Raw genomic sequence first — 27,030 nt, forward strand, 5'->3', positions numbered from 1 at the left:
GTGTGTACCAGTGGCTAGCGCCTCTCTTTCATTCTCAGCCTTCCCTTGGTTTCATCCAGTGCCCAGTGTCAGAACATGGCAAAAATGACCATGATGAGCAAGGAAGGAACCAAGTATTTATTAAGAGCTTACATTGTACTAAGAGCTTTATAAATAATTATCTCATTTAATCCTCACAACAACCTTGTCAGGTAGGTGCTATTATTATCCCTATTTTACAATTGAGACAAAGAGAGAATGTGGCTTGCCCAGGGTCACACATCTAGTAAGTGTCTTAGGCTAGATTTGGACTCAGGTCTTCCTGACTCTAATCCCAGCACTCTGTCCACTTCACTGCCAAGCTGCCCTTCAGTTCCAGGCCTACCACCCACTGGTGAAAGAGTTGAAGACCACAGAGCAAACTGGAAGCCTGACTCTTCTCTTCAAACCTGGTCTCTGCCCAGAAGTGATCATGCACCTTGGTTTCAGGTTGAGGGACAATGGTCTCTATGAAAGTGTTGCTGTTTTTTTCCATCATCATGTCTTTTTCCAGCACGGCTACCTCTTCTTTTGCCACCTAAGAAGTTTTTCTTTAACTTGCCTGGAGTTTTGCCACCCACTTATTTCAATGAGTCCTAGTGTTCTTCTAGAGTTAGAAAGGATTGAAGCTGCTTCTGAAGACCCTTCTGTCTAGAATATATTGAAGAACCAATTGCAACACTCTCCCCTTCCTCCTCCCCATCCTCTTTTGCCTTTGATATCATTAGCAGAGACAATTAATGTATAAACTAGGAACTCTGGGATCAAAGGAACAGGTAATGGAGGTTACCTAATGTTTTTGGTAAATACTGGTTAAAGTTTCTTCAGATTTATGTAAAGCCTTGACTTTCTACCATTAGCTTAGTGATTCTTTTTCTTTTGATGTATTTCCATCTAAATTGCCTTCCCCCTCCCCTTTTTTAGCAGCTCCTTATTATATTGCTGCCCCTTCCAAAGTTTTTTCTTAAGGCTCAAAGTATACAGAGATATTGCTTTAAGATAGCCCAGACATTTAACTGTAAGTTTTATAAGCCCAAATAACCGGCCCACTCAGGAAACAAACATCTCATATTGTTAAGGGAGCTTTGTGTGGCTTGGGCCCAACCCTATAACTTGAAAGGAATGCTTTTTTCCCGCTTCCAGTTTTTAGTGCCTTGCTTGACAAGAGTGTTTCAAAGCATTGCCAAAGAATTTGTTTAGGAGCAGGACTTTTACTGTATTTCCTCATTACTCTACATCTAGGCAAGAGGCCAAGCTTCAAATCATGGAGTGATTTCTGCTAAGCATCTTTTCTGTTGGAGTAAATGCAAATTGTTTTAGCTCTCTGAGTCTTTCAGGGTTGAGATGCTGTAACTTTCAAATTAAAGGCCTTGTGAATTCATAATGCTCCTCCCCCAGGGACAGACTTAGAGAATAACTCTTGGGAGTATTAGAATAAAAAATTGAAAAAGAAGTCTGACCCATGTGAGTGCTTGCACACACACACACACACACACACACACACACACACACACACACACACAGAGTTACTTTTACTCTTATCCTGCTTTGCTCTTAACTTGTTCTGTCTTTTCCTAATTTGTGCTTCTTTCTTCGACTCTGTCTCTGTACTCCTCCTCTGCCTATCCCTACATATTCCTTCCAATAGCACCTTCAGTTATCTTCAGGTTTTATTTCCATAAAATATCAAAACACATCTTTTAAAATCATCATTTTAGTTATCTGATCCACCCCCTGCTCTCTCCACAAAGAATCATTTCTGTGCCCAGCATTGAGTTTTTGACAGTGAAAATGAAGTTACCTTTGGAAAAACTAAGTGATATTGCCCCTATATTAGCGAAAAATGTATTTTATGGCTGCTTGTCTTCACTTCATCGTAACTCCCTCCCAACCCCCAAAAAAAGATGGGACAGCAAATATTGACTAACTCTGATTAAATGTAAGTCAAATATAAAAGTAATGTTTGTTTGTTTTTTAATTTTGGGGTGGAGTAAGGGGTCTGGTTCTGTGGTTTCAGTGTTTTAGGAAAATCTCAGTATAGAAATCACATACAATTGCAAATCAGGAACTAGTCTTTTTTTCATAGTTTTAGAAGAATTGCCTTGGCCACTGAGAACTAAGTGACTTGTCTACACAGCTACTTTGTGTGGGGGGATGATTTGAACCCAAGTCTCCCTGATACCATTATTAACAGATAATTAACCCAGATCTGTGTACAGTCACCTAATGTATGTCTGAAAAATATCATTAAATGACTTTGTTAGAGAAAATAAACTCATATTTTGCCTTCCAAATTAGAGAGAAAGTCCTTGCCCCATGAACCATGATTGTCTTACTGTAGCATCATGGATACCCTGTTAAGTGATTCCCTTTTGAGTGAAAATGGAAGTCTGTGAGCGCGCTTCTTTTCACATCTTCCACTGAAATCACTGTATCTTACTGGGTTCAGCTGAAAGTGAGAGAGTATAAGGCCCCTGCACTAGGTTCATGCATGCCTACCCTTCCTTTCTGAGTAGAAAACATTAATAGAATAGGAGGGATAATTATAACTTGAAATTATAAAAACACTTGTCAGTTTGTAAATAGCTTTCTTCACAACAGCCTGACCTATGTGACCTTGGCCAAGTCCTTTAACCCCCCTAGGCCTCAATTTCCTCATCTGAAAAAAGAGGTTGTACTCTCAGGCCCTTTCCAGCTCTGTGAACATACGTGAACTTATGCGTAGGTTATACAAGTATGGTAAAGTGCATAAGGACAAGAAAGGAAGAGAAACTTGAGGCCTCACTCATCCAGTTTCTTCTAGGTCCATTCTAAGGTAATGGAATCACACATGGTAACAATAGACTCCTTTAGTTTAAGGAGTACTACCTCAATCTGCATGTACTCAGGTGAAAGAGAATGTAATTTACCCAATCTGCCCTTTCCCACTAACCAAAAAATCCCAAATATTTTCCAAACAGTGCCCCAAGCCTTCCTTTCCTTTTCTCTACCTGCAGGGGAAAAGTGCATTTTCTGTGTGTGGAGGACACTGACAAATTGCCCCATCCCTGGCCTTTCACCTCTGATGATGCTCTGTAAATTTGTGCATATTAACCTTGTACAGATAGGCCAGAATATGAATAGGTTTCTGCAGTCTGCTGTGTTTGTGCCCCATGTTTTAATTTGCAACTCCTTATCGCTGGCTTATTTCAGCCATACTTTCAGAAGACAAAAACACCACTGAGCCTCCCCGAAAGACTAAAGATGCCCCATCGGTTCCAAACACTCCAGAGCCAACAACAACGCAAGAGCCTTTGGTTGGCAGCCAAAAAAGGAAAGCGAGGAAAACGAAGATCACACATCTTGTCAGGACAGCAGATGGTCGGGTGTCACCAGCAGGAGGTACTTTGGGTAAGGAGAATGAGATTTATAAGGATAAAGGGAACCGTGAGTAACCCTTGATCATAGAATGGAAGCCAATAATCATCATCAAAAATCTACCAGATTTAATAGAGTCTTTGAGGGAGTGACTCTTAAGTGAGTTCTAGATTGAGGTTTTAAAAATGAATCTGGGTGGTGTGTTTGGAGGTAGAACGTATTCTATATCAAGCCACTTGAAGAGATTACATAAGGCTTCTATAAGTCTAAGAGCAAATTTTGTTTCTATAGAGTTCTTTAGGAACTGACTCTAGTCAGATCTCTAAATTTATTTGTCATCTTATGGATTACAAAAACAGCTCTTTCTCAAGAGAGAGTGTCCGGAGTTCTCTGAGAGTTACAGGACTGTTTAGTCCTATAAGCTGTTCCTTTTTCCCACCCAGGGTCCACAAAGCCAAACTGGCTGATTTAATTTCTTCATATGTTAAAATTAAAAAGCACTTGAACATTTGTTTATGCCATGGCCCACCACTTTACTACAAGCCAGGTTTTCCAGCCCTCTGACTTTTCAGCTGCTAGAACCAAGCTGGTTCTAGGCATTGGCTTTTCCTGCTTACTCTCATCCAAAACCCTGAAGAAGTTCCAACCCATCCCTTACCAGGAATTCTCCAGGTGGGTTGTGGTTTGTCCTTCATTCTTGAAGAGGACCATGACATCAGGAAGATGATGACATGACTTGCAATTGAATTGGATTTGAGTTAGATAGGACTGTGCAAAGTCACCAGCCTCACTTTCTCCTCCAGAGTCATCTGGGTCCTGTGGCAAGATATAGATCAGGAGGAGCAGAGATGACTCTGGATGCAGTGGGAGACTTTGGACTTTTCAAACTGAGGTCTTTCTGAGTTCTCGCTTTGAGTGAGTCAACATCAGTTCAGTGAATAGGCCTGTTTAAGAAGTGAGTCAAGGGATGTCCCCTTTAATTTAAAAAAAAATAAACTTGGAGGGGAACACCCTCAGTGTCTCTGTCCAAAAGAGAAGCAATTGCTATTTACATTCACTCTGAGCCAGGAGGGCCCAAGAATAACCATTGAGTGGTGCTTGGGCAGGGACCTATTGTTGTCCAGTCGATGAGAGCCAGAAGGTATGGTCTTTAAGAAGCTGACCCAGATGTCCCACATTCTAGACCCTTGGCTATAGCAGTTTCAGAAATGTTAGTGTCTCTGGGATTTGCAACTGCCTAATATAAGCCATTGTAACCATAGTCTTGTGGCTTTTCAGCATCCAACAGAATGTCTCAACAGTGTTTTCAGGAGTCAAGATGTTTAAAACATGCTTACTATGGATAACATTTAAATGCACCACCGTTTAAGTAAAATTAAACATTAAGAGAAGTAAAGAGTTTATTAAATTAGTTTTAGACCAGTGTTATCACTTGAAGGATGGCAAAATGAGGAACTTCAATGACTTTTTCTTATATATTATATGTGTATTGTGCTGAGTTTTCTTTCATTTAGAACTTTTCACATTGCAGGATATGGCAAAGATTTACGTTCACTTTTTAAAACTGAAAGTCCTTAGATGATACTTCTATTTTTAATGCAGTAAGACATCATGGAATTTTTATGTTCTAATACTAGACACTTTAAGGCCATTACTATTTGCTCCTTTATTTAAAATTTCCTTCAAAACTATGATAAAAATAAAGAAAACATGGTAGAATGAAAAAATTATTCGTTTTCCAATAGAGATATTAGAGTTGCATTTCAACCAGGTGTTTTTTGTCTTATTTTTATTGATTTTTTAATCTTAGACCACGCTTGCTTTCAAATGTGTGTCTCCTCCTTTCCCATCAAGTCATCTCTTGTAACAGAACTTTAAAAAGAAACAAAGTAGTTCATGAAACAAACTAGCACATCAACCATGCCTGATAGTATATGCAATAATTCCATTCCCCAAGTCCCCCAACTCTGCAAAGACAGGAAGTAGGTTTATCAACTCTTAATAGGTACTTTGTACCTGATCTCCTAAGTACTGCGTAACTAGAAGCCCTTTACCTTCACTCGGAAGTGATGTCATTAGGCAAAGAAACATCAGATCCTCAAAAATGAGAGAAAGAACTCAGAGTATTGGAATGAATAAATACAGTGATCAATTTAATTAATTAAAAGCAATTCAGGGAGGATACAATCATTCGTAACCAATGCAGACTTAGCATCCAGATTTCATCAAAGGCATTTGTATTCTCTGGGCATCTAAGTGTCCCTCCGCAGAAGTTTCCTCAAGCTGTATTTTAACTCAGGTTTCTTTCCCTCTTCTAATCCAATCCTGACCCATTCTGTGGCCTTGGATCAATCTCTTAAACTCTTTTCAACTCTGCTTCTGAGAATAATGCTGCCCATGGGAATAACTGGGCTTAATAAAGGAGCCTTGTTGTTCTGCAAGAAGAGGATCTGTATAAGCCATTATATTCTCAGTCTATATCAAGGGGAATTGGGAAGGAATGTTACCTTCTTAAACAGTGAGTGCCCTGGAATCTTCTCTGCCTTTTGTCTACAAGCTGGTTGGCCTAAATCCTCTCTCTTTTGATAAATTTTTCTTTTGTTACAGATGACAAACCCAAGGAACAACTGCAGGGTAGTCTACCTAAAACATCAGCTGCAGACACAGATTGCAATGAGGAATGCTCACAAAACATCGAGGCAGAGGAGATTCGTAGTATCACATCAGACATGCCAGCTGTGTCTGCTTTCTTCAGCCTGGCTGCCCTGGCTGAGGTAGCAGCAATGGAGAATGTGCACAGGTGAGCCGGGTGGGAAGCCTCCTTCTCTTTTGCCTGCCCCCTTCTTTGGCAGAATGGATTCAAAGAAAGCAACGTCCGAGTGTAGACGAGCCTCTTTTCACTGCCTAGTAGGTCTCCTAGAACTTAGTTTTAGATTTATGCTGTACTTGGCATATTGTATGCCTATACAAGCTAATTAGTTACATGGAAAACAGATAGATGAAGGAATTAGCCAAGCAAGTACACTATTATTAGTATATGCATTGTTATATTATACTAGATTATATTGCTATATATTAAAGTCACATATTATAATAATGGCAGTTATATAATGAATAATGTATAATAATATAGTATATATTAATGTAATATAGAAAGCATAATATAGTATTATCTATAATGTTACATGACATTATATATTAAACATAATAAAATAAATATATAATTAAGGAAGGCCTCTGCTGTCTGAGGTTGTCAGCATTCAGGACAAACTGAAGTTAAAACCACAATAGCGGCTTTCTTTCTCTTTTCTCAAGTAGTTGTCCATTATATACCGTTAATGTATTGTTATATATTACATTTAATATATAATTATTATATATTGTTATATGTTATAAGATATTATCAATAAGTATATTATGTATTATATTCAATATACAATGTTATATATGTTATATAAGATTATATTATGTATGTTACATGTATATACCTACCCTGTGTGATATTTCTTATATAGTATATATTGTCATAATATTTAATGTATTTTATTATAATTACTTTACATGTTATTATATTATGATATAACTAAATAATATTATATGTAATGTTATTATGTATAATATATTAGTGCTAGTATACTTGCTTGGCTAATGTCCTCTTCAATAAGTTTTTCCAGGTTACTAATTAGTTTGCATGTGCGTACAATATAATATAATAACAACATTACATGTCATGTATAATATTGTGTTATTATAATACATAATATATATAAATATCTAACATTAGCATATTATTAATAGTGTTACTATTATTTCTTTGTTCTACTAGTGAACCTTACACTGCAAAATAAATTATAAGGAGAGAGTTTTAGTCCGGGAAAAGAGCACTGACTCAAGTGTCAGGGAACCCACATTTCACTTAATGTTGTGCTACCAATTTACCACGTATAGCAGTTTAATTATTCATCACTTCAGTTTCTTCATCTTTATTCTTGTGAACATCAAATGAAATAAAAGAGTTATTCAGCAACACCCAGCATTTAAAAAGCACCTACTAGATGCAACTCAGAGATCTGAGTACATAGAGCCCTTTTAAAGCACTTTTCAAATAACAAGGTATTGTTTTAAATGCATGTAGAGAGCTTTCTTTTTAAGAAATCCAATGGTGAGTCCTTTTGTAAAGTGAATAGACATTTTTACTGTCTTTTCTAAATTACTTTTTCCTAATTTTTTTTCCTTAAAAATGGGGTAAGGAGGAGCAGCTTGGTGGTACAGTGGATAGAGCACCAGCCCTGGAGTCAGGAGGACCTGAGTTCAAATGTGGCCTCAGACGCATGATACTTCCTAGCTGTGTGACTCTTGGCAAGTCACTTAACCCCAATTGCCTCACTAAAAAAAAAAAAAAAAAAAGTGGGGTAAGGCATCTGCTGTCAGATGTCAGCATTTAGGACAAACTGAAATTAAAACCAGTATACAGGCTTTCTTTCTCTCTTCTCAATTAGCATATTGTAGTATCTATACTTATGTCATAAATAGCTCGTAGAATTCAAAATTAGAAGAAATCTTAGAGATTATGCAGTCTCTAAATGGTTTATTTTATAGATGTGGAAACTGAGGCCCAGAAAAGTGAGGCAGCTTGTCTGAGGTTATACAGAAAGTTGTTGGCAGTACAGAGACTTGAGCCCAGGTCTTCAAATTGGAAAATCAGATTACTTTGAATTACTTCAAATTATAGAATACCATGTAGGGTAAGTCTGTAGCATAATAGATAGAGCACTGGGCCTGGAGTCAAGAAGACTCATGTTCATGAGTTCAAGTCCAGCCTCAGACACTTACTAGCTGTGTGACCCTGGGCAAGTCACTTAATGCTGTTTACCTCAATTTCCTCATCTGTAAAATGAACTGGAGAAGGAAATGGCAAACCATTCCAGTGGTTTTGCCAAGAAAACCCCATGTGGCATCTGAAGAGTTGGACATAACTGAAACGACTCAACAACATGTTGTCTCCTCAGGTTTTAAGTTATCACAATTTTCAGGAAGCCAAATATCTTATAATTTGCACAAGTGCAACTAAAAGTTGCTTTTAGTAAGCAAACTCTGAGAGATATTTTTTAGCTATTGTCCAATCGACAATATTTACACTTGTGAAAACACTATCCTGGGCACTCGGGCTTGAAAAGAAGTTTTAAAAAATGGGACAACTAAAATAAGTCCTGCTGGGATGTATCATTGTGGTATGGAGGTGGAGGGGTCTGATATGCTGGGGTCCCATGAACAGACTGGGTCTGCTTTCTGAGAAACATCCTTGCCTCTTTAAGTATAGAGATGCTCATTGTCAATAGGCTGGATACCTGGTGATAAATTCTTTGGCTATGGCAGCCCATTAAAAAAATACGAAATAGATCTAATACCTTTGCAGCCCCCTTCAGCTTCTGCAATGAAAGTGACAGAATGCTCTCCCCCCCCAATGCCATTAAAGAATCACATAGTTTTTAGACCATCTGTGAACATTAACTTAGCTATCAGTACTCTAAATGTGAGGTACTTATCCAATGACCAATTAGTGGATATGCTACTGAAAAACTGAATGACATCCATTTTAAATTCTTACCATAAATGAAAACAGAAGACAGAAGGAAGTCACAGCTAAGTAGAAGGATAGTCCACTGGTTCTTCTTGGAGGTGGAGATAAAGGAGTTGGCAGAAATGGTTTTATTGTGTGTCCAAAGACAACAAGAAATATCATTTCACAGGTGATTGGACCATTTCACCCTGCAGGATCATGATCAAGATTTGCAAAAAGGCCACCAAGATAATCCTAAGAGTGTATGTGGCAACATCTGTTCCAGAAAATGAAGAGGTAGAGCAGGTTTACTAAAAACAATGAGAACATCCAATTTAAATCAGTTTTATAATTTAAAGCTCAGTGACTTAAATGCAAAAGTGAATATAGGTGAGGACAATGGAAAATACTGTACAGCAGTAAGAAATAATAATTAAAAAAACACATTGAGACTATCCATAAGCCTCACTCTTATGTGTCATGAGTGCTGTCTTTAAGAAAAGAATCCAGAGGCACCGGACATGATGAATATTGAATAAAAGCACACACACACAAAAAAAAAATGAGATTGATTATATTTTGCAGGGAAAAAATGGCTTATTGCTGCTATGGGAATAGTTCATTAATCAACTATCTGTGCACTGACACAAAGATCAAATGAATGCAAAGCTATAAAAAAGAATAAAAGTGGGGAAAAGGGACAATTAAATAGATTCTGATCTGACCTATTAAAGCAAGTTAATAATACTGAAAAATGGGAAATAGATGAATGAAAGGACATCAACACTAAATATAGTGATTTCCTCCACAGGTTTAACCACTATCAGTTAGTTACCCCGATCAGCAGCCCAAAAGAATTATCTGAGTCAGTAAATATTTGCCAAGGGAAGAAGTGTGGCAGCCAAGGGTAACGTTAATTTATAATAAATAGTATTTTCTAAAAATCATACAGAGACAGATGCTGAATCGGTCAAGCATTTATTGAGAGCCTGCTGTATACAAAGCAGTGTGCTAGCTACTAAGGATGCAGACACAGAACAGAACAGTCCTTGCCCTCAAGGAGCTTACACACTGCCGGTCAGAAAGGTGCAGAATGTTCATGGATAAGCAAATAGAAGACATACACAAAACAAATAAAAAGAGATCCTCAGAGGAGGAAGGCACCAAGGAATGAATGAGTTCAAGAAAGGTTTCTGAAAAGAAAAGTCCTTGAATAAAGCCTTGAAGGGTACTAAGAATTCTAAGATATAGAAGTGAGTGAGGAGGGAAAGCTTTCTAGCCATAGCAGATGACAGCCTGTGCAAAGACACACAGAGATGGCAGAACAGCAACGAGGCCATTTTGGCTAGAAAACAGAGCATGTGAGGGGGAGTAATGTGTAGTCAGCCTGGAAAGTTAGGCTGATGCCAGATTGTGAAAGGCTTTAAATGCCAAACAGAGAATTTGTATTTTATTCTAGCTTATGAGTAGTGGTATCTTATAAAAGAGTAAGCAACCATGAAGGAAAATTTTTTGAAAAAGAATTTAAAAGCTCAACAAGGGACCAAATCAACCAATCAGTAAATATTTATTAAGTATCTACTATGTTCCAGGCACCATGCTAAGCTCTGGCATCTAGGCAAAGTCATCCTGGGGCCCTTTAAGGATGAAACAGAAAGGAAGACAACAAGGAGATAAAGAATAGAGAAAATCTATAAGATTTTTACAGTGAATTCTGTGATCAACATGAACACTCTACATTTGGGCTCTAATATTACAGTCTCTAACAAACTTTAAAAGGAAGTAGAAATGGCACTGAAGATAAAGATGGGAAAAGCCCATCCTTATAATACCAATTTTCTTCCAATGATATTTTATGGTTGTGAGTCATGGGACAGTAATATTGCCAAAGAATTGAAATTGGGTATCACCTAATGAACAATGGAGAATGTATAATGAAGGTGTGCAGGGTGCAACACATTATAAACAAGGAATTATAAAGGAAAAACAGAGTAAAAGATCTATTGAAGAAATATACAAGCCAAAAGGAAGATGGTTGGTAACATGGCAAGAGCAAAGGAAGGAGAACCCTTGTGCTGAATTGGTATTCTCATAATGTTGGGAAAATTCAAGGAAGGCCTTCAGCACATTGTGTAATCCCTTTAGGGTGAACATATGGGAGGGTGCCAATGAAAGGATGGGTTTCACTCTACATGACTGAAGGAAATATATGCTTCTGCGCAATTACAGATCCACTGGATTATATGAGCACAGGATTTCTGTTTGTAAAGAAGTTTATAGTCCAATTGGGGAGGCAAAACATATAGACATAAAAAAGATAACTGATTATTTGGTGAATCAATGGTAAATAATTAGTCATATCATATATTTATATGTAATATCCATGTTTATAATTGACTCATAAACAATAACAGAAAAGATTCTTTTTTTTTTTCTCTTTTTTTTTTGGTGAGGCAGTTGGGCAGTGACTTGCCCAGAGTCACACAGCTAGTAAGTGTTATGTGTCTGAGACAAGATTTGAACCCAGGCCCTCCAGGGCCAGTGCTCAATCTACTGCGCCACCTAGCTGCCCCTCAGAACAAGATTCTTTAAGCCCCTGGTGGAATGAAAATTTTAAAACTCAGTAATACTAGAGCTCAGAAAAAGGTTAGATTTAGGTACGCTAGAGTAGGTATAGGGAAGACTTCAAAAAAAGAAGCAGTACCTTGGATAGATTTTGAAGGACAGTTAGAATTCACACAGGGAAAGGAAAGGGGGAAAAGCATGAGTAAAGGTCTAATTTTTCCTAGATTAATGTTACTTAAATTCTTCGTCAACATCACATGATTTGTGACTTACCTCAGAGACATCAAACTGTGAAATATTTAATCACCATCATGTGTCCCCTTTCTTGAAAACAGTTCTGCCACTGTTCTTTGGATTATGGGTTTAACATTATTTTATGGGATGAGAGTGTGGAATATCACTGACTTAATGAACATTGATTAAGATTCATTGTGTTCATGATAGTAGTAAACAAAGCACTGGTTAATCACTATGCACAGTTAAGTGGAAAAAACAAAAACAAAAACAAAAAAGCCCCCACCCTCATGACACCTAGGATAGATGTAGGAGTCTAGCATAGTAAAGCAGTTTTACCTATGGGGAGGATAAATGAGTATGAATTAATTTATAAGAGGCCATGTAGAGCCTTGGCTGGCTTTTCCTTTCCCTTTTCTTATCTTTTTCTCTTTCCCCTTTTCTGCTTAACCCTGAATTCAGTGCAAATGAGGCATGTTTATCTTGATTCAGAAACTATCAAGCTTTTCTAACAATGACCTCTTCCACAATTTATCATCTGTTTTTCTTTTCTCTTATTTTTCCTTCATTGTGTTCCTCCTCAATGTTTGTTCATGTTATTTCCCTCATTTCCTCTTTGACACATCAAGGAGAATGAATTTGTGTAGAGCATTAAATTAGAAATAAGTAAAAGCCATCTTGGTTTTCCTTTCCCATTAAAATTATGTTTTTTCATAACAGATAGTTGAACAGATGTAGCAGGTTGCACTTAAAACATGCACACTTTATTAAACAGATTAAACCAGAAGTTTGGCTCTTACACATTTTTATAGAGTGTGTGTGTGTTTAAATCCATAATTCTTAAATTGGTTCAATGAGCTTCACCAGAGTTCAGGAAACCTAGATCTTTGTCATATATACCATGTATCCATTTTACCCAGTACACCAAAAGAAACTAGTTAAAACCTAATAATAAACAAATGTGAATCGTTATATGCCTTAACTGGTTTCATCCTTTGGATAACAACTGCGGAAAACACGAGTACTGTTTCATGTAACCGGATTCAGATGAGGACTTGGTAGATGTTATTCAGGACAGAGAAACAGGCACATTCTTTGCTACGTGTGCTTGTTTTAAAATATCCAGAAGGTCCCAAATTCCATCATTTGTGAATGAAAAACTCAATAGGAATTGTTAAGATTTTGATGATTTGTTTTGTCAACTCTTCATTGAAGGAGTTTTCTTTTCCCCTTTTCCTTTAATTATACAAATGATAAATGGAAAATCAGTTGGATACTATGTCAGTTTTTCTCTAAATGACTAAAAATTTCAAAAAATTTTAAACTAGTTTTGACCAGAGCTCTCATAGACCCATTGGATTGGTTCCTAATTGTGGCCCTAAGAGAATGATTGGTAATGATTGCTCATAATGAAAAAGTGATGTCAATATCCACCTCCTTTCCTCCTCTTTCTAGTTTCCATAACCTTTTTTTAAATAGGTTTTAAAATTTTTCTTTGATTTAAGATTTAGAGTAGAAGGACCCTTAGGAATTTTCTGATCCAGCTACCTCATTTTACCAATGAGGAAACTGAGGCCCAGAGGATTGAAATTACCTCCCCAAGTTCATACATAACTAGTAAGCCCCAGAGCTATGATTCAAACCTAGTTTTGCTGACACTAATCTGACACTAATTAGATCATCTGACAATAATCTAATCATTTAGATTATTGCATAGCAGCTTTTTCTATGTGTATCTTCTTTGATAGACACTAAGTCAAGACACTACCTTTATGTATAACCTTATACATATACATTTTACATCTCTCACAGATACACTCAACTGGGTTGGGGTTGGTATGCACAGCCTAAATTGGTACTGAAGATCTCAGAACTCAGAGAATCAATATAGTCCAGTATCTAGATCTCTTGACTAGCAGTCAAGAGTCCAAGTCTGGCTCCATTTCCTCTGTCTGATTCTCACTTTAGGTGAGACTTTGAATCTCCTGGTGCCTAAATTTCCCCATCTTTAAAATAAGGAGAATAAGTTGGGGTCAGATTTCATCTCATAGAGAATCAGAGTTTTAAAAATCCTTTGAAAGTGAGAGACAATTTAAAATGACAACAGTTTTAACTAAGCAACACACCAAAATAGCAGCATCTGTTCAGCAAAATACTGAAAAGCCTTTGTCATTTGTTCTAGTCTCTAAGAACTGTCCCTGAATCATAGGATCTTGGAACTGGAAAGATTCTAAGAGATGATTCATTTCTTCTTTTTTCTTGTTCTCATTTTACAGAAGTCAGCGGGCAGCTCCCCTTGCCCACGATGGACAGCCAAAAGAAATGCCACAGGCTCCTGTACTTATTTCCTGCGCTGACCAGTGAAGCTCCCCTTTATTGTAAAACATTGTGCTTTACCTAATATCCTAGCCTTGTCTTTACCAAGGGAAGCTAGTCAGTCGATAGGATGGAAAATATAGATTGCAAACACGTGATTGGTGCCCTGCACGGCCCAGATTTCACTTGAAGCCAGAAGTTAGCAACTTGGGCCAGGTCGTCCTATTGGAACCCAGAATCTTTGAGGGGGATGTTATTTGTCTGATAATGAACAGAATGAGAATGATCCTGGAGCTTTGCTTTCTATTGAAGGCTTTTAATGGTAAATTGGTGGTTACTTGGAAGTGGCTGCCTTTACTGTAGCTCATCCAGTGTCTCTTTTACCAACCAGAGAGTGTGAAACTAGTTTCGTATAATACCTAGTTATTCTTTAAAAAAAAAAAAAAAAAAAAAAAACAACAAAAAAAAAACAAACTGACGCACTGCACTAGTTATTATTAGATATTCCTAGTCATTTTTGTACATGAAGATTTAAGTTCTAAGATGGTTTATATAATAGGTTATGCCTACATTTATATTGTAGAATAAATTAAAAAACCTGTTCCAGAGAACCCCAAACAGCATGGGCAGATGTACCATTGTTAGCGGTGTATGCTCAGCCACGTGGTCCATATATTCTGCACTTTTATATTTGCCACCAGAGTGGTAGTTTGCTGGCAAAAAAGAAAAAAAAAAGTCTGACTTTATTTATAGGCTGAGTCTTTTCTAAGGCTTGAATGATCAAGAAGAATTTGTGTAGGGTAAGTTGTAGTAAATATTTACCCAGATGGAGGAAAAGTCCTGCAGATTACTGATGGTTATCATGCCTTGAGGATTCTTTTATTTTTTACATAGGGGTCTAAGTGACCAGTGGAACATTGATATAAACAAACAAAATGAAACAAACAAAAAAAAAAAAGGACAGAAAAATTGTTCAGAAGTGACCTTAGAATTACTTCACTATTCTGAAAACATTGAAGACATTGAATTCATGTGGACTCTGAGACACATACCTTTTATATCTCTCACAGACACACTGGACTGGGTTGCGATTGCTATGCACAGCCTAAATTGGCACTGCAGGTTTTTTTTTTTAGAGCCATTTAGAGTTTGTGTTGGTTAAGAGGTATGTGAGTAAATGATGATGAGAAGTATGCTTGACCCGAGTGGGGCTATCAAATCTAGATCCACCTGCCAGTTCCCATTTCTTTTTGTGTTTTGTTGCTTTTGAACATTAAACCATAGATAGGCCAGTACCAAGTGGATCAGCTGGCTTAGAACATTCAACATATTGACTTAACCACCTGACTTTCACAGTGACTTGTTTCCTAGCAACAGATGCAAAGTGATAAATCAAAATTAGTCTGAGGCTACAAATTCTACAGGGTATTTGTTCGATAGCACAAAGTATTTCCCTACTCTTGCATCACAGCACAAAAAAAAAAAAAGAAAAGAAAAGAAAAATACCAAATTTTAAGTATTGGACTCCAGCAATAATTTTTTTTTATTGGTCTTCATACTGGCTGAATTTTGATAGTGTTAGGTCGATTTTGAAGCTCTTGAATTAGGTCTCTAAAAGATGAGAGTTTACATGGTTTTATCAGGCCTTCTTATTTATACTTGACTGAATTGATAATGATGATTTTTTTGTAATTGTAATTTGATGTAATAGCCATACAAAAAAAAAGTAACTCTTAATACAGACTAGGTTTAGCTTTTCATGGTTGTAGATATGACTTCAGTTTCAGTGCTGGAAAATATGTACAACATACCATACAGGAATGAAAAAATGGAGATCTTTTTTTGTTAAAAAAAGCAACTGCTAAAGAGAGCAATGAAGACGAAAGGCATTTGGAATGATGTCCTCAAAAATACATACTCTTTGTGGAGTTGGAGGAAGAAGGATTAGAAAAAAAGGTTAATCCAAGGTGAAAGCTTAATCCCAATCAGGTAGCACTAAACCTAGTAAAAAGTCCCAACAAATACATCGTACCTTAGGTTTTTACTATGAACCTGTTTTATTAATGTTTTCTAAATTTTAAAAAGTGAATGTTTGAAAATTGCTGGGTCCCAGTGAGGTGGCTGTTGGAGTCTTTGGACCACTTGCTAGTAGCGATTTAGAAATTAAGATTAGCTAAAAACCCAAAAATCGTACGGTGCGGACCATGCACCTTGACAATGGTACTAACTTGTTATTCTGTAGAACATGTTAGAATAGGTCTATTTTTGCCAGAGCCTTCTCCAATCTTCCTCCAATTACATTTCACTAGTGTTCCTTAAGAGATTGCTGTATATTAATGGGACCTTTTTTTAAAAAAACAAAAAACAAAAAGAAACGAAAGGATTACTTTTTTCTATGTGAATTAATATCTTACTTGATCTGCTTTTTCCTAAACCTCAGTGGCTTTTCCCTTAGGTGGGGCAGGGTGGGTGGGGAGAACTTACTGGATATGACTGTTTTCAGAGACTTATAAAACCTTTTTTTGTAGAAATGCTTAATTTTTAAGCAGTTAGGCACTGAGAGCAGCAGAAATCCTGCAAAGCTTTATAGTTCTCTAGGCCCCTGCCTTGTTGTTTCTCTAAGTGAAGTCTTGATTTCGATAGCTAGAACTGCTCATGCCCTGAATCTGCTACAGAGGGGTGTTGATATTTTTCAGGTAACACAGTTTGTTAGCACAAATATTTCAGACCAACATTTAATGTTTTCTTTTCTTCCAGTTATTTTAATAGCATTCTTTCCTTTTTTTTTTTTTGTAAGTCATATTGCTATGGTGTGTACTTTAGTATGCCAGCAAACACTGTCCCACAAGCCTCCTTGAGAAAAAAAAATGTTGCACCTTATGTATATCTCAAGCAAACCAAAATATGATGCTCTTCTGCTTTGTTTTTATTCTAAATATGTTGTATCATATCTTTCTGAAACCATTCTGAATTGAGTTGAAATTATCAATATTTATGCATTTAACCTTAATTTCTGGATTCAAACCTGTATATAAATCTTTTGAAAAAAATTGTCCTAGCCCTTCTCTGTGATGCTGGATATGGGGGATTTCGTCTCAAAGGGAGATGTAATACTGTTCCAGTTTTCTTTGGCTTTTATTTATTTAGTTATTCTGGGTATTTCCAATGTAATTTTGAGGTATGTAAAGTGTATTATAGTAGCTGAAGCTACACCTACAAGAAGCTGCGTGAAAAATTACTGTAAGGCATCTTTCAAGTTTTAATTATTTGAGTACTGTATATGAGGTTGAAAAAAAAAAGAAAAAAAAAGTTCCATAGAAACATTTTGAGATACAGGTTCCGATCCCCAAATTAGGTTATTTTTCAGATTTGAGACCAAAACTGTTAATTCATTAAAAACCTTCTTAAGGTTAAATCATGCTGTTGTAATCCTGTGACAGTCTTTATTCTCATGAATGTGCTATAACTTCAGAAATGGAATGTCTTTATTTAATGAGACTGGATGAGTTTTTCAACTAATGCCATGTTCCAAAGCCATGCTAAAATAATTCGATTAGTTATGAAGTCCCAAATCATCAACTCATAGTTCCAGTTCACACTTTTAAAATTGACAAGAAACACCATATTTCTAATGAAAAGAAGTATATGAGCTGATCTGATATCAGGAAACAAACTTTTTTGATCACCTCTTTTTTTTTCCCCCTTGTTCAAGAAAATAGTACCCTCCCTGAGTAGCGTAGACTTATCTTTGCACTCTGCAGTCTTTGGCCCACTGTATTGAAATTTTGTACCCATGAAAAATCTCAGAAGAGTTATAAGCTGCACCAGAAACAATTGCAAGCAGGAAACTGAATGAAGAATACCATGTTTGTTTATGGGGAAAGGAGTAAAATGGAAGTGCATCTGTTAAAAGTTCGATATTAATGTGAAGCACTTGCTTGCCTATTCAACTACTGTATGCATCTTAAATGTGCAGAGTTATGGAATATGTGGGCTTGAGGCAGGCTGATATACTAAGAAAGAGGACTACCATTTTATTTTGGGCAAGATGAGGGAAAAGATGTGAGGTCCGTTTTCCCCCCTTGCAAAGAGAAAACAGGGTTTGTATGACACCAATGTGGGTTAATATTTGATTGTACTCTATATGGAGTGGTCATTATAAGACCAATTTTGATAGGCTACCTCTGCTTTAAAGGATAGTTTTATTGCTTCCTGTTTGTTTTAAAAACCACACCATCTGATACTTTTTGCCCCTCAGTGCCACATTCACACCCTCAGTGTTTAAAATTCCAGTAACCATCTCATACAGAGAGGACAGTGTATTGTTAAAAATGGGCAGTGGTAGCACTGTAGTTATTGCTGTTTCATTTGACCTATAAAGTATTCTTGTTGGCTGCTTGATGGAATCTAAAATTGAGCTGTTAATTTGCTCTGAGAGAGATTGCCTGGCACCCTTTGAAAACTAATGTTCTTAAGGGGTTCTTTTTCTCTATATGAACATTCCCAAAGAATCATTGTGTTTATTTGTTTTGTTTTGGGCTTTAGATATTTTTAATATCCTGAGTTAGACTGACTAATACCGTACTTTATTGGAAAGAAGCAGTTGGTCGGTTCATCTATCATCAGATGTGTGCAGTAGACTATTGAATGGACTGCTTTGCTTTAGTCTTAAAGTCACTGTTAATGTTGTCACACTGTAAATCAAGTCATCATGCTTGCCCTTTGCATGGGAGATGTTATCTTCTACATATTTCAAGATATTTCAGGACAAAGAAGCTGCAAGCAGATGAATGAAATTCAGTTGCAAGAGAGAAATCATTCTTGTTTTTCTCTCTCACCATCCTTTCCATCATTCCTCCTACTTTTTCCTATACACATCCAAATGAGGATTCCTCTTTTGGCTAAATAGCATTTGGTATTAGAGAAACCATAATGATTGCAGAAAGGTAAATCCTACACTTAAATTTTTTGACTCTTATTTTCCTTTTTTTTTTTTTCCCAGTCAGTGGTCAGAATTTACTTTAATCCCAGATTGGGTTATATAACAGTACTAATGGGCATATGAACATTGTTAAATTCTTCCAAAGACTTCTTGGTCCAAAGTATGTTACTTGGTACCAAGTACCTAAGTCATTACCTTTTCCCCTTGAAATGCAAATCTTACCTCATAACCTCTAAACTAAATTACTTAAGTCAATGTATTTTACGAAGTAACACACTAACCCTACCTTGTGGCCCACAAAAGGGTGACAAACTTTTTCCCCTCACTGATGCACTCATGTTCATTAGTGCCACACACTGGCTCTGGAAGCTACTGAACTGTGGATATAATGGTGTTGACCAGAGAGCTCAAAGAAATTTCACATTTCAGTAGCGTTTAGCAAGTCTCTTACACTCAGAAATTTAAATGTAGGAAACAGCAACAATAATAACCTGAGATTCTATACACCTGATTCTGAACTTTGATTATAGGTTTAAATCAATTAAACATCACAAACTAGGCACAGCTTCATCTGACCACCAGATCTTAAGTCTGTTGACAGTTTCAGCATGACAGAATCGCTCATTTTTTTTTTTTTTGCTTTCAGAAATTGGCTTGGTTCTCTTTAGATTTGATGTAAACATACCATGTAATAAATGATTTCCATTAATGGTACAACAGAATTATTGCTTTCTTAGATGTGTGTGTAGTAAAAGTCAATATACACATTTATATAATTTTTTCTTCAAAATCTTATACCTAATTTGACATTTCTAAAAGGTGCACATGTCAAGTCATGTGTATAACATGCTAAACTACTTTAACTGTGATCTTGAAACTGAATAAAAAATATTTAATAAAAATTTTAAATATTTTAAAGAAAACAATTCAAATAGATTTCTTTATGCTTACATTATCAGCTGTAGAGTATTGCTTTGAAAAAAATGTATCCTTTCAAAATAGGCAAAAAAAAAACTTAAATAAAATATCCACATTATGTTCATTTAAAAAAAATCAAATGGCATTTTCATTGTATAAATACATCTTTCCCAGCTTTATTGTTGTGTTAATGGTTCTGAACATGTCTCCATCACAAATTTTTAAAAGAAATACCTGTGCTCGGACTTATTGGAGAGAGGTCAACAGAAGGAGGTTTTATTCCTTGAGAATATTGACTCAGGAGACAGAGGGTCTTGGTTCAAATTCTGCTTCTGACTCCTGTTACTTGTATGAGCTTGGGCAAAGAGGTTAAATTAGATAACCTTTGTAAAACCTTCAAACTCAAGACCTAGATCCCTTTGCGACTCAGGGAATTGGGAAAGATATGATACATTCTTAGCACAAAATAGGCTGGAATGTGTCATCTTTCTTTGAAATAACATAATCAACATTTGCAAATAGAATTTTTTAAATGACCATCTAAAGCCCAGATTGGACTCCAAATACTTGAATGAGATTTCCTTGTTAGGTACATTTTCTCTCTGGACAGAGCTATGTATGGTTTACCACATCCTGCAATCTTCAAACTTGACATTTCTTTCGTGAAGATGTTGATGTTTCTACATTTTTTACTACCTAACTGATTCACCTAGAACTTCACCATAGGCTCTTGAATAAACTGGTCCAGTAAGTTTGACATATGGAAAACAAAGAATGGTTTAAATTCATGTCCATTAAGTTCACATCTCTTATGGATAACATGGACAATAAGATTTGTTAATACAATTAGCCAAAATAATAATATATATCGAGAGGCAGCAGAAGTTTTAAGACTGGGCAAAAGGGCTGTACTTATATAATAATAGGAGTTCCCTATACCAATGAAATCACAAGTTCAGACCAAAATTGTTTAAGTGCTGGATATTGGGGATACCAAGACAAATTGCTTCCTCAGCTTACATTCTCCTGGATGATTTTAAGATAAGTCATATATGAATACTCAGCTAAAAGGAATGGTACTGATGCCATCATTCCATTTACCAAAAACAATGCTTATAGGGAAAGGGTGTTTTATGTAACTTACCTTCCTATAATTTGTAAATATGCATCAAGTATTTACTGAAAACACAATTGGGTGTCTTTGTCCTTACACACTTCAGTGCCCATGTAATTCGCAAATGTAGCAATAAAGAAGCTATTATGTATGAGAGTGCTGGAGTGAAGATCATGAGTATCAGAATGCAAATTTTTGTGTTGTGTTTTCAAATTGACCTTTGTAAATGTCTTTCTTTCTTGAGCTACTTTCACTTGCTGAATTCTCTTTCTTTTAATTATTCTGTTGCTTTTTCCCCCTCAAGTATTTTTGTCCAATGGTTACAAAGCCTAAAAAGTGACTTTATAGTCTTTAAAAAAATTTTTGTTGTGACACCAGTAAATCCTTTCCTCCTTCAAGCCTGGTTTGCTCTACATTCTCACCATCTTTTTCAGACTCCTGCCATTGCAAAAGTGAAGTACTTTGGGGAAAGTGGGGTATTTAGAATGAGTTCTAGGAAACATTTTCCCTGGCATCAGCAATCTGAAATCTCAGGTCAATAGGCCGAAAATGATCACATAAAATGAAATCCCCTGCAGGGGAAGATAGGATGACTCTTCTGATTTTATAACTATCCCACTTAGAGATCCTGAGCTCTCTGTAATTTTATGAAAGGTCGGTCGTATTATGGGGGCTTTGGAAAGAGGTTCAGAAGAAGTAACTCTGGGAATGAAAGTTTCTAAGGGATTCCTGGGGAATGGAAAGAGGATAGGGAAGACCTATATTCAAGCAGGGTTTATTTATTTTGAGTAAGTGCTTTGTATTTTCTTTAAAGCTCTACATGGTTGTGAAATTGGCTTAGAAATGCTCTTTTTCCTATGAAAAACTATCTGAAACATTTTGCTTTACACTTATTTTTGCCCTGATCTTTTCCACCATTCCCATCAAATAATATGCATGGTACTGGGGACCATGAGAAACAACATCAGCCATGTAGAGGTCAACCACCTAAGAAAACACTACACAGACTTCTCTAGACAAAGGAATATGTTCAATGCTCAATAGATTTTTGGGAAGAAGGATTTGAATTCTGTGATTTCATAAGTTTAAGGAATTCCTGGTATGAAAACCTCATCAATACAGAGGAACAATTCATGTAACTTGAAGTTTTGGTTGCCTGGTACACTGATAAATTAGATAACTATCTATATGTTTCAAGAACATATGGTATCTATTCTAAGGCCCAGCCTCTATCCACTATACCATGATATCCCATAATTAATGGATGAACACCAATCCTGGATTGCCACACATTCCAGTCACCATAGGATGTACCACTACAAATGCTTCAGGAAAAAAAAACGACATTTAATTTTTTTTTACCTGACTTACCTCCTTTTAGGGAATAATATTATACTTCAGATGGATCCTGGGGAAAATACTTAGCAGCATTGGAAATTATTTAAAGCTCCACTTTTCCCCAGATTGTAGTGTTTTCCCTTTGCTAGATGTTTGGCTATTAATTTTTTCATTTAGAACTAATTTAGTAGAACAATATTTAGCATGCATATGAGGCTCAGGAAAAGTAAGATTCTTGGGGACCACCCTAAATCATTCACCTAATGTCAACTCCCAAATTTTGGCCTGTTAAACCAAAATTGCATCGTTGTAGTAAAATCCCTCTTTAATGAACCATACATCCAAGGCCCCTTTGTTGTAAAATCTATGACCATCATCTTTCACCTTTAACCAATTTGCTTTTATCTGGTTCCAAAAGGTCTTTCTGGGAAGCCCAAAACTTATTTCCATTAAGTTGATTCTACTGTGGTCACCCTGTCAGTGTCTTAACAACTCTGTCTGCCTTTTGGTGAATGATGAAAAATAGTTTCATATTATTTCAGTGTCTCCTGCCCAGAAAATAAGCATTTCATTTTTTCCCAAAGGCACTCATAGTAAACTATAGGAACCCATAATACAGGAAAAGCTATGGCTGCTTTCATCATTCCTCAAATCCCTTTGGTTTATATAAAATTGATCATTTAAACTTTTGCAAAGGGAAAGATTGAAGGCTACCTTTCATGCCATGAAGGAATCATAATTCCCTTTTACTTTGGTCTGATTTTACCTGTCTGTTCCTCAATTAGGACTCAGGTATCTGATGGGATGGTTTGATTTGCAGTGTATTAGCTGCTGGTATTGGGTTTGGAACGCTAAAACAACTTAGAGCAGAGGTTTTCAGCCATAACTTTTGAGTTTCAAATATATTCTAGTGGGGAGATTGTGCCTGACACATAGTAGGTAGGCATTTAATAAATGCTTGTTGACTTGCTCACTTGTTGAGTTGGGACTGTAAGTGGGTAGATAATAACAGTACTGCTACCTAAAAATTCTAGCCTCATGGAAATTTTTCCAGCTGGGCTGCCATCTTGTCAAGATAATCCAATGACCTCCCATATCACTTATCGTATGCTGGGGGGTTGGGGGGGAACCTGCGGCCTTGAGGCCATTCAGTCTGAATGAATGAACTGACTGAATCCATTCAGTCAAAGGGTTACACTTGAGGACCTAGAGGGCCACTGCGGCCTTGGAGGCTGCAGTTTCCCCACCCCGGTCATAGACTATGGCCCTATGTTTAGTTTGTACTTTCATTTCTCAGAGTCTTGCATAAAGTTCTTTCCAGCTACTTGAATACCAAATTCTTATTTTTTTCACTAAGTATGGTTGTGTATTTTTCTGCTAAAGGGCACCACATAAATCCTGGTGAGCTCTAGGAGAACGGAGTGACTGTTCTGGGTAGGGTGAAATATATGCCGTCATATACTCAGTTTGGGTTTTGAGATTGGGCCTATTCCAAGAGCACCACAACTCTAATCCTTCCCATTCATTTCAGGGACTTTGTTGGGATTACTTACCCTTTGGAAGCACTGAAGGATTTATCCACTTAGCTATTTATTCAGTTTGGTATTGTCATGGCCAAATCCCCTGTTCTAGGAGGAAGCAGGTAAAGTCATTTTCTCCTTTTAATTGGAGAAATTCCTATTTTAAGAGCCAAGGTTATTTCCACTTAGTTATGCTAACTGCACCGTAATTTATGTATGAATTCCGAAGAAATTGCCGAAGTTAAAAGATGAACTTCATTTGAAGTTCATCAGCAACTTGATCTGTGTCCCCCAAAGACTTAGTCACGTCAAAGATGTATGTTGCCAGGCACCAGGACTTCCATGTTGGTCTCACAGATGCTCTGCTTTTAAAGAATCCTGGCAGACATGCATGCCATGATATTTACTTAGAGCCCACTGTGAGTAAAGAGAAAGCACATAGTCTGGGGGCATTACAAAAGAGGTAAAAGACAGGGCCCCAAGCCTTCAAATGCAAACAGCAAGCCATTTGAAATGGCACCTTAAAATTTCCTTGACTGTTCTTCCTGGAGATAAAATGGGTGAGTGTTGTTCAAGCATTCCCTAAGGGCATTGTCCCGGAAAGAATTTTGCATGGACTTTTTTTCCCTTGCATAAATTATTTTCTTTTAAAAAATGATTCCTTTTTTTTTTCATTCCTGCCTACGCATTCAATATTCCATATGCCTCCTTTAAAAAAAAAATGGCTTTCTGCTCTCGGGTATGCACTTTTCACTTCCTTTTCGGAGATGTTTTTTGTGTGACGTTCTAGCCTGCCACCACTACCACTTCTTCCTCTACCAAATATCTATTTTAGAGAGAAATCTGTCCCTCCTTTGGAGTATACTTCATGGAGAAGCATCCATAATTGTAGTGGCAAGATGAACTGAGGTCATGAATTATCTGGTGAATAATATTCACTGGGAAACAGAGAGGCCTTGCCTTCATGCAGAGATGCAGTAGAACAGAACATGAGAAATCATCCTCCATAGGCCTGGAATTCCTATCAGGCAGTGAGCACTGAAATCCCCCTTCCAGCCAAGAGAGCCTTCAGAGCCTTGGAACATAACTGTGATTTCAAGATTAAACTGCGGTGATGCTTCTTATTCCGTTTTCACTCTAAGCTTTCTTTCAGCTGTCATTTGAATTTTCCCAGGCCTCTCCCACTGCTTTCCTAAATTATTACTATGTGCACGAAGTGCCTAAGTTGATAAATAAACAATAGGGAGTATTTATTTACATAGTGCTTTAGGAAGGAAGAGACAGCTAGCTGATGGCACAGTGGACAGAGAGCACTGGACATGGAGACATTTAAGAGTCGAGTTCAAATCCAGTCTCAGACGTTTGGTAGCTGTGTGACCCTGGGCAAGTCACTTAACTTCTGTCTGCCTTGATTTCTTCATCTGTAAAATGGGGATTAATAGTAGCACATACCTTGCAGTGTTGTCCTGATGTGAGAAATGAAAGAGTTAAGTTTCCACATCAGTAGATAAGAAATCAGCACAGACCGGCTAACTTCTCCATCCAATGGGGGAGTGATATGTTAGGGGTGGGGCATATAAGGAAGATTGTAACCCAGAAGGATTAGGACCAATCCTGATCCAGAAGGGAGGAGTTAGGCAATTACTAACTATAAAGATTGCTCTAGCTTCTTTTACCACGTGCATTTTCTCTCCTTCCAAGGAAGTGCACCTGCTTCTCTGGAGAATCGAAAAATGGCGCACTTCAACGTCTTTAATAAAAAAGTCTTTGGGACACCAATCTTCGGAACCGAGTCTGGGGTCATCTTTATAACACCCGATCAAATGAGATAATGTTTGTAAGAGCTCTTTAGCTCAGTGCCTGAGACATAAAGGGTTATAGGGCAGCTAGGTGGTACAGTAGATAGAGCATTGGACTTGGAATTAGGAAGATACATTTCCCTGTGTTCAAATCTGGCCTTAGGCACTTACTAGCCCTGTGACCCTGGGTAAGTCACTTAACCTGTTTGCCTCAGTTTCCTCATTTGTAAAATGAGCTGAAGGAAATGGCAAACCACTCCAATATCTCTACCAAGAAGACTCCAAATGAGGTCATGAAGAGTCAGAAATGCCTGAGATATAGATGGCTATTTATGTGCTCCTTCCCTATCTTCCAGGATTTTTGTGGGAATAAAATGAGACAATATTTGTGAAGTGCTATATAAAGGTTAGCTACTATACTGTAGTAGATCACAGTAGTTAACATTTATATAACATTTACTATATACCAGGCAGTGTGCTAAGCACTTTACAATTATCTCCTTTGATCCTCACAACTACCCTGCAAGGTTGATGCTATAATTATTCCCGTTTTGCAGATGAGGAGATTGAGGCATATAGATTTTAAGTAACTTATCCAGGGTCATACTGCTAGTAAGAGTCTGAGGTCAGATTTGAATTCAGGTCCTCCTGGCTCTAGGTCAAGCACTCCATCCACTGTAATACCTAGCTGCCCTTACCATATTCTGCTTTCATATACATTATCTCATTGCATCATCCTAACAACCCTGAAGAGGCAAGTTGCCCTAATACAGGGGCAAGTATTAGGATCACTGTTTATCTAATGAGGAAACTGAGGTCCAGAGAAGTTAAGTGATTTGTTCAAAGCCACCCAAGTAGGAAAGTCTCCTGACTCCAATTCCAGGGATCTTCCACTACAGAAACTGATATCCCTTCCACTTCCCACCTCAGTTTTATATGGAATAAACCAGCTTTTTCATGCACGGCAAATATTAACAAGATGCTAAGAAAATGAGAATTGGATTGTTGTGGACCACCAAAGATTCCAGTTCCAGTTATCACAGGCTTTGGTACAGTGGAAAGATCATTGGCCTTGGAATCAGAGGACTTGAGGTCGAATCATTCCTCAGTCTCCTACTACCCATACAGCAGCGTGCTCCTATATGTCAAACACAGTGCTAGGCACTAAGAAAACAAAATGAATTAATACAAAATCTCACTGAGCTTACATTCTATTGGAAGAGACAACATGTATATATATATACATATATATATACACATATGTATGTGTGTATATATATATATATATATATACATATGTATGTATATATATGTATCTAGAGAATTTGTTGTTCATCCCTTGTTTTTGA

At 37.0% G+C, this 27,030-nt stretch overlaps 1 protein-coding gene across 1 annotated transcript in view; it reads left to right on the forward strand.

Annotated features, from left to right (window-relative positions):
* The window catches only part of BBX (BBX, HMG-box containing), a 348,489-nt gene extending 332,068 nt beyond the window's left edge, over positions 1–16,421 (forward strand). Inside the window, exons 14-16 of the mRNA XM_027867261.1 lie at positions 3,211–3,408; positions 5,983–6,175; positions 14,011–16,421. Of these exons, the coding sequence (XP_027723062.1) occupies positions 3,211–3,408; positions 5,983–6,175; positions 14,011–14,098 (479 nt within the window). The 3' untranslated portion in view covers positions 14,099–16,421. The remainder of the gene's footprint in view (positions 1–3,210; positions 3,409–5,982; positions 6,176–14,010) is intronic.
* Positions 16,422–27,030: the final 10,609 nt, after the last annotated feature.

Source organism: Vombatus ursinus, unplaced genomic scaffold (assembly GCF_900497805.2).
Source record: "Vombatus ursinus unplaced genomic scaffold, bare-nosed wombat genome assembly UNPS02001419.1, whole genome shotgun sequence".
NCBI lineage: Eukaryota > Metazoa > Chordata > Mammalia > Diprotodontia > Vombatidae > Vombatus > Vombatus ursinus.